The sequence below is a fragment of the Gymnoscopelus microlampas genome, assembly GCF_963454915.1.
Source record: "Gymnoscopelus microlampas genome assembly, chromosome: 23".
NCBI classification, from domain to species: Eukaryota; Metazoa; Chordata; class Actinopteri; order Myctophiformes; family Myctophidae; genus Gymnoscopelus; species Gymnoscopelus microlampas.
Window position 1 is genome coordinate 23809379 of NC_139960.1, and position 8571 is coordinate 23817949.

The following is an 8571-nucleotide window of genomic DNA, read 5'->3' on the forward strand; positions in this document are numbered from 1 at the left end:
ACAGCTCACGTGAGTGCCGAAATGTCTACCACTTGTCTACCTGAAATGTCTACCTGCTTGATCAGGGGAATTGTTTTTACTTTGATCTTCAGGCAGTACCACTTGTCAACCAGTAGTGGTCCTACCCGACCACAGAATCTCAATTTCTCAATAGAAGAACAGGTAGACCAAATATAACCACCACAGTTGTGTTAGTTGTACTGTATTAACATACTCCACCATACAGATTGGTCAAAATAATGTTTTAATCACTAAAAAAAGTTATGGATTGCAGTTTTAAGCATTTCATGTGTAATTACAGTGTGAAGCCTGCTGCTATTGAGAGATGTTAAAAAGATATTAGTTTAACATCATTGTGCTTGTTTTCTATGGAAAAAAAGATTTACAGGGCGACCTGGTGCATATATACGCCTCATCAACCGTTGGAAACTTGAAGAAGTGAGTAAACGCTTGACTTTCCCATGTGGGAATAACAGCAAAGCATTATGGATCCTGGTAATTCTAAATGGTAAATTATTCTGTTAGTGTATAACCTGCAGCCAAGCATTTTTACCAACATCATGATTAAGCATTTTTGCCAGCAGTACTTGTGGGAACATAGAATAAATGTAATATGCAGTCTAAGGGTTGAAGGGGGCAGTATTAAGTGAGCTAGCCTCTTTAGGGGCTGAGGTAATTACCCCAGCGGTTTAGAATTGAAATGCAGGAAAGGAAAACTCTGTGTATGTGAAATGCACAATAAAAGCACAGGCACAGTCAGTCGGGTGACCATGCAGACTCATGCTTCTCTTAGCAATGTTTACAGCTTTTGAGCACTATTTCAGATGTACAAAATTGCAGAGGTGCATTTTTCTAGTGTTTTTGCTAGGTGCCAAAAGCCTCAGAAATCTTTCTGTACATACAATCCTACAGTATAAGTTGATGGCATTATAAATCCTGTGCATAGTATTCATTGCAAATGTGCTTGCTTTCAAAAGTGCCCCTCTGAAGTACTTCTGTTGTGCATGTGGAAGTCATCTTGCATCAGTAAAATGAAATGGGCTGAAGACATTGGCATGCACCAACACTGTTGAATGTAAACATATTGTGGACGTATCTGAGCTTTAATTTATTAATTGATTGATGAAGCTACTAAGCAGCAGAATAAGAGTAATACATTTTGTTGTTACACAATACACTACACAACACACACACACACACACACACACACACACACACACACACACACACACACACACACACACACACACACACACACACACACACACACACACACACACACACAGTATTATTCTTATCAGTGTTTCATATTGATGCGACATTGTGGTTTAAGTGTCCCTTGTGTGTGTTTCCAGTGCCACCCCAGTGGTTGTCTCATAGATCTGTGCCTGCAGATGGGGATCATCATGGTACTGAAACAGACCTGGAACAACTTCATGGAGCTGGGCTATCCGTAAGTTCGGCCTTCTGTCTGCATTGTACTGAAGTTGATCATGTATATTTCTCACCTGCATTTAGGGCTCTAACTAATAATTTGTTTCTCAACAATTATTGTATGGATTACTTTTTATATTAATCGAATGATCAAATGTTTTTATTTTTTATTTTATACATCACCGAAATCAACGCGAAAACGTTATAATTTATTTTTGTATAAGTTCGGTAATAATTTAGCTGTTCAGTATTACTTTAACTGTTTGATATTGCTTTCTGTTGTACGCTAGGCTGATCCAGAACTGGTGGACACGCCGGAAGCTGAGACAAGAGCATGGACAGACGGCTAAGGACAGCTTCCCACAGTGGGAGAAGGACTACAACCTGCAACCCATGAATGTCTACGGACTCTTTGATGAGTACTTGGAGATGAGTACGTTGTTTTGTAGAGCCACAGTAGAGCCACAGATGTATGAGACTAACAGTACACAACACATTAAAACAAAACGTTACATTGAACTGATATGAAAGTGTAACTGAACATATGACTAGACACTAAATACTCTGCAGAGGATGTACAAATTTATACCCCCTTTATACCCCCCTTTTAGCCGTTATGCCAATTAATTCCTCCCCCCACACTACTGTGTGTTGTCACTGCTGTTGTACTGTACTGGCTCACCTGCCAGTGAGGAGCTCCCACCGTGTGTGTGTGTGTGTGTGTGTGTGTGTGTGTGTGTGTGTGTGTGTGTGTGTGTGTGTGTGTGTGTGTGTGTGTGTGTGTGTGTGTGTGTGTGTGTGTGTGTGTGTGTGTGTGTGTGTGTGTGTGTCAGTGCGACGCCGATTAGCTATTGCTTCTGAAAGCTAGCTACTGAACCTGTCCATGTTCAGTTGCTGTAGCCTAATTATTCCATGAAGAATGCACAGTCAGCAAAGAAGAGACATGAACTCACATTGCTCTGGCTGCCTGGGACCAACATTGTCACTGTTTTTTTTTGGAGAGACAGGGTGTTGAGGTGGTAGGTGTTGAGTGTGGTAAACTGCAAAGCTGCATGCTAGGATTCTACAGCGTATGCAAATTGCGCAGGCATTCGCAGCCGCACCGTTTGATTCGATGTAGCGGGCACGCAGTCTCGAAGGCACGCACGTGCACTCCAGTGTATCTGCGGGCGTGCGTGTTGGTCACAAAAGGTGGTTTTAATTTATTTTAATTAATCGTGCCTTGGCACAGCATTGTGACTGAAGTGCACACAGAATAACTTACTATTGATGGACAGAGACATCGTTTTTTAGACCCTACGTCTGTGTAAATTGGCCTTCAGACTGAATGCTGCTATGCTTTTGTGGTGTCTTTCAGTTTTACAGTTTGGGTTCACAACTATATTTGTGGCAGCGTTCCCCCTGGCACCTCTTCTGGCCCTGCTCAACAACGTCATCGAGATACGCTTGGACGCCTACAAGTTTGTCACACAATGGCGGCGGCCATTGCCGTCTCAAGCCAAAGACATAGGTAGTTATTTGATTACTGTATGTGCTGTACGTAACTACCATCATACCATATATCTGTACATTAATGCATGCATATTGTCTGTGTACAACACAATATGCATAACCTATTATGGCAAATGAAATAAGGTATGACTGAGTGTGTTTGATCACAGGGATCTGGTATGGCATTCTGGAGGGCATTGGGATCCTCTCTGTCATCACTAATGCCTTTGTCATTGCCGTCACGTCAGACTTCATCCCTCGCCTCGTGTACGCCTACAAGTATGGCCCCTGTGCGGGGCAGGGCCGTGCAGGCGAGAGGTGAGGTGAAAATGTTTTACTGTGCTGTATTTATTGGCACCTATACTGGTAATTATTCCTCTTTTGACATTGTGTCTCTTTACCCCTCCTAAACATCCCAAAAAAATGGTGTCATGTTATTGCAGTTCATTGGTTTTCCTGGACTCTGTGCCTGACAAAGCTACAATATGACTGCTGTTCTGTCATCACCAACACCACTGCTTTTGTTCTGTCTCCTGCTCAGGTGCATGATGGGTTACGTGAACGCCAGTTTGTCAATATTCCGGGTGTCTGACTTTGAGGAGAAATCAGAGCCCAGGACAAATGGATCTGAGTTGTTTGGGGAAGCTGTGAAATACTGCAGGTAAACAGTAGTTCTTGCCAGATGCAAATATTAAGGACTTTCCCTCAGCTATCTCAGGGGTCGTTTGACCCACAGAGCAATCATTTTTCATCATATCTAACATCATCTAATGTAAAATATATTTCTGAAAATGTTTTTATTGTTATGTTTTAAAATGACGCTTTTGGCCAATTTTCCTATCATTACAAATGTATATGTGAAATATACAGCATATATTTATAGATTTCTTTTTTAAAGAATTTCATTATGCTGACAGTAAATTGTCTATTGAGCATCTATTCATTGCCAATATCTATGGTTCTTATGGCTCCTCATGAGTAATGATCTTGGTACAAATTTGATTGTCCAGGTACCGTGACTACAGGGAGCCCCCGGACTCACCCGAGCCATATGCATACCCCCTGCAGTTCTGGCACGTGTTGGCAGCTCGACTGGCCTTCATCATTGTGTTTGAGGTTAGTTTGGCATCAGTTCACAAGGAACTATTAGCTTCAGGGATGTAACGATGCATTCGCAAGACAGCTAATTATCGATACAATTACCGTATGTGCCGATGAAAATTGTAGATTCGAAAAGTAATTGTAATCCTTTCAAAGAGCAGAGTGCATAATCTAGTTTTTTGTTCCTTCTTGTTTTTTTGATGTGACACCGTCATACTACGGAGTAGACATTTGGCCGTAAAGTAGTGAAGGCAGCAGTGTGTACTGTTTTGATTATTTGTTTGTACTCCTACTGTTAGAGACATTTCTGATCTGGTGGAATGACATGTCTGCTGGTGGACTTGGAGGGAGTACCGTAACCAGCTCATACCATGCTATATTTGTTTTGGGGTGGTGCTTCCAACAAGACAAAGTCTTGTTTCGAACAGACTTCTGGGAATCACAGTTGTATCAGATCGCTGTAATGACCAGATAGCTACCACTGTTGTCATTAAACAGTCTAGTAAATTATATTTACACTGTATGACTTGACCTTGTGACCTAAATTGAAACCTAATGCCTGAAAATACCAGATCTACAAGCTCACAACGCGATGTGTTGTGAGAATACATTAACCATAACGGAATCATTCTTCATTTTGACATGGAAAAACATAGTAATTTCTAGGTGTTGTCTGAGAAATAATTACAATCTCTTTCAGGCGTAATTTGTCTGGAATCTCAATTTGTAAAAGGCAAATGATGAGAAAACCATCTTGTGAACCCATTATCGTGAATCGTGTCAAATCGATGAGTTGAGGGAATCTTTAAATCCCTAATTAGTTTCACTACTTCCTTACTTGATATTGACACTTTCGTTCTGTATCAAAACATTTAAATTCAATACTGTGGAAGGAACGAGGCCCTCTGACAACCAGTCTACACCCCCACAGCACACAACTCCGGGGAATGCCAGAAGTCAGTGGGAGCCCACCCGCTTTGGCTCGTTCAGGGGCCGGAGGGTTACATTACATTACATTACAGTCATTTAGCAGATGCTTCTATCCAAAGTGACTTACAATAAGTGCATTCAACATAGGTAGGGAACGAAAACTACTAATCACCAGAAGTCTTAACACATTGACTGCCTAGATCGAGTTACCTCGATTTTAGCTTTTCATCACTTGCCTGCCAAGATCGAGTTTCAAGATCGATTTTAGCAAAAAAAAAAAAAATTCAAAAGGAGGAACATCAGCTCGGTCTTGTCCAGGTTGAGCTTCAGGTGGTGCGTCGACATCCACTCCGAGATGTCAGCCAGACAAGCAGCAATGCGTGCCTCCACTTGTGTGTCAGAGGGGGGGAATGAGAGGATCAGCTGGGTGTCAGCTGCATAGCAGTGGTAGGAAAAGCCATTGGAGTGGATGACAGCACCAAGAGATGTAGTGTAGAGAGAGAAAAGAAGAGGACCCAGAACCGAGCCTTGGGGAACCCCAGTAGTGAGCCTGTGTGGTTCTGACACAGACCCTCTCAGCATCACCTGGTAGGAGCGACCCGTCAGGTAGGATGCAAACAGGGAGAGTGCAGAGCCCCTCGAGGGTGGAGAGGAGGATCTGATGGTTCACTGTGTCAAACGTTAAACAAGATAATTATGAACAGCCCGAGGACATGGAGGACAGAGTAGACAAGAGGACCTGGAGGGAACGAGGGGGAGACAAGCTAAAAAAGGAGTGGAAAAGCAAGCAGGCTCAGGCTGAGGCTGAGGACAACAATGGGGGTTTTGTAACAAAACATGCAGGCTACTTTCATAGTAATATAATAATGCAAAAGGAAGTGAGTGGCATGCAATAGAGGAAGATTTAGGTTTTGACTTTGATAACTTTGAGCTGGATAGACCCCCATGTTGCCTCACCATACTCAGATGACATCCTGTCAGTAACCGCTATTGATGGTCTGTGTTTGAAATGTTGTAAAATAATCATCATAAGGTGATCAAACAATGTATGCAAAAGTGACTGAGTTAACTGCTGCATGCTTGTAAACACTAGTAAAGAGAAGCTTGACATGTAACCAGTATTAAGTGCCTAAATATGTAGCCTAAATCAAATACATAATGAATAATCTGTATTATGACACTATTCAACTTTGACTTTAACTATGATCTGTTTGGTCTAAGGTTATAATCTGGTTTGATTTTAGGTTGTTTTTAGTATATGGCCACAGTATATTCAACTTTGATTGACTGATCAGTTTGTAATGTTATAATCTGATGTGAGAGTGTAAACAGACATTATTAAGTCAAATGGTTTTGAAACATCTAACGGTCCAGTGTGAAGGGCAAGTTGCATTTACGCATCTTATGGTGCAGGATATTTGAGGCCTCTAAATGAACAGTGTGTACGCTGTCAGTATGATTTATCAACTCAACTAAACATGAGACCTGGTCTTTGGAAAGTACTTCCTTCCCCTAGTACTACTTAGTATTGAGAACACTCATATGGGCAACTTTATTTCAACAATTGTGTTTTAATTGCAGGTGCATTCAGTTGTTGTGTTCTTAGCAAATGGATTATGTGCGATTTGGGATGTTATTTAAGTACAAATGTATATATCAGAAATGAATGTATAGATTTAAAAAATACAGAACAGAAACGTAAAATATATTAAAATGATCTTAAAACACTAAGGCTTAAGATATACATAGACCCTTTCAACAAGTGGCAGTTAGCGAAAGTAAATATTTTTTTGTTGGCCGAGAAGTATAAACTCGATCCATGCACTGTTTTCACAGCACCTGGTTTTCGCCATCAAGAACCTGATCGCATACCTAATCCCTGACCTGCCTAAGGACCTGCGGGACCGCATGCGCAGGGAAAAGTACCTGATCCAGGAGATGATGTATGAGGCCGAGCTAGAGAGACTGCAGAAAGAGAAGAAGGAAAAGATTGAGAAAAAAAAGAAGCAACGGGTCCATCACAACAACAAGGAGTGGCCCTGAGCAAACAAAGCTGTTTGGTTAGTTGATTGCTTTCTTTTTTATTGTGATTTTGCACATACAGCCATATATGCATAGCTGACGAGACATAATAATACCATCATCTGACATAGCAATATGCGGCAGTGGCTCAGGAGATAGAGTGGCTGCCTGGGAACCGGTAGGTCCCCAGTTCGATCCCTGTTTTTGTCTCAAAGTGTCCTTGAGCAAGACACTGAACCCCTAACTGCTCACTGAGCGCCCCTAGGTGGGAATATCCAGGCGCACTCTGGCCTGGATATTACGTACATAACACCTGCATTCAAACCTGCAGCAAAAACTGCATTGCTGTAATCAAGTCTACTGGAAATAGAAGCATGAACCAGCTTTTCAGAATCTGTCTGACTGTGACAAAGATGTTGCAGATATTACATAGGTGCATTTTGTCTCATTGCTTTACAGGCGTCACCTGTTGGCACACAACACTCAGCGGGGCAGAAAAAAGAGCCAGGTCCATGCATGATGTTGGGCCTCCATAACTTTCTCTTTATTTTTCTGTGCTGGACCACAGCACCTCCAAGAGGACAGTTGAGAGAACTTCATCCAGCATGCATCTTCTGCTGGGCTTTACAGTAACTGTAAATATCCGGATGAAGTCAGTCCCAGCATCTGGATATAAACATGAACATTCAGCAAAGAGTAATTTGCTATTTATTTTATTTTTTAATTATTGTACGCAAGATTGTTCCTTCAACTCTGGACTATCAAGCAGTGAATTCCTTCAGATCTTGAATGTAGATTTCAAACGAGAGAAAATGGCAACTTTTACAGGTTTGTTGTTATAAAAGAGAGGAATCTCTCATGTGCTTACTGAATGACAAACCCTGTTTACACTTCTTTGTTTGTTCAAGGAAAATTTACATGCGACAGCATAATATTTGCTTTATTGTAAATACAGAGATATTTAAGTGAATGACTAATAGGCCACACGCTCTGTAGTGTAGTGCAATAAATGAATAAAACTTATTTAGAATTATGTTCCATCAAATCTGTGGCCCGAGGTCATAGTTTGGTCAAATTAGAATTGCTTTCCATAAAAATCTAGATTGATAATTGCGTAATAAATATTATTTATTGCAAATAAATGTGATTATTTCTTTGTCTGTTTTTATTTTATTTTTTATTTCACTTTTAGTGTAGAAACAGGACAACTAAGGGCAGAGAGAAGAGAGACATTACATAAGTTGGGAGCTGGGTTCAGACTCGGGTAGGGCTTTGATTGATTGATTAAATATTTATTACAATCATTATTCATTATTATAACAGTTTGCAAGAAAAGCACAGAGGTACACAGTTCAATACAGAATACTAAAAGGATAACCCAAGAAATCCTATGTCTTGTTTCAATTGGGCTGCTGATTAATTAAACTAATCGTTTTATTCAATGAATCAGTGCAAAAGAAACACATAAAGAGGACATATACAATTATAGTGCAGGGAAAAAAAAGAAAAAGAAAAGAAAACTCAGTTAAAGGTCTTCAGCTTTGATTTAAAAGTCCTGAGAGTTGTAGCAGACCTGTATTTAGTTGACTGACT

General features: G+C 40.7%; 1 protein-coding gene across 1 annotated transcript in view; it reads left to right on the forward strand.

Moving 5' to 3' along the window:
• Positions 1-7653, forward strand: part of LOC311039886 (anoctamin-4-like) — a 46292-nt gene extending 38639 nt beyond the window's left edge. Inside the window, exons 18-26 of the mRNA XM_084049897.1 lie at positions 381-438; positions 1356-1453; positions 1725-1867; positions 2792-2944; positions 3096-3243; positions 3467-3586; positions 3936-4041; positions 6793-7016; positions 7438-7653. Of these exons, the coding sequence (XP_083906023.1) occupies positions 381-438; positions 1356-1453; positions 1725-1867; positions 2792-2944; positions 3096-3243; positions 3467-3586; positions 3936-4041; positions 6793-6999 (1033 nt within the window). The 3' untranslated portion in view covers positions 7000-7016; positions 7438-7653. The remainder of the gene's footprint in view (positions 1-380; positions 439-1355; positions 1454-1724; positions 1868-2791; positions 2945-3095; positions 3244-3466; positions 3587-3935; positions 4042-6792; positions 7017-7437) is intronic.
• Positions 7654-8571: the final 918 nt, after the last annotated feature.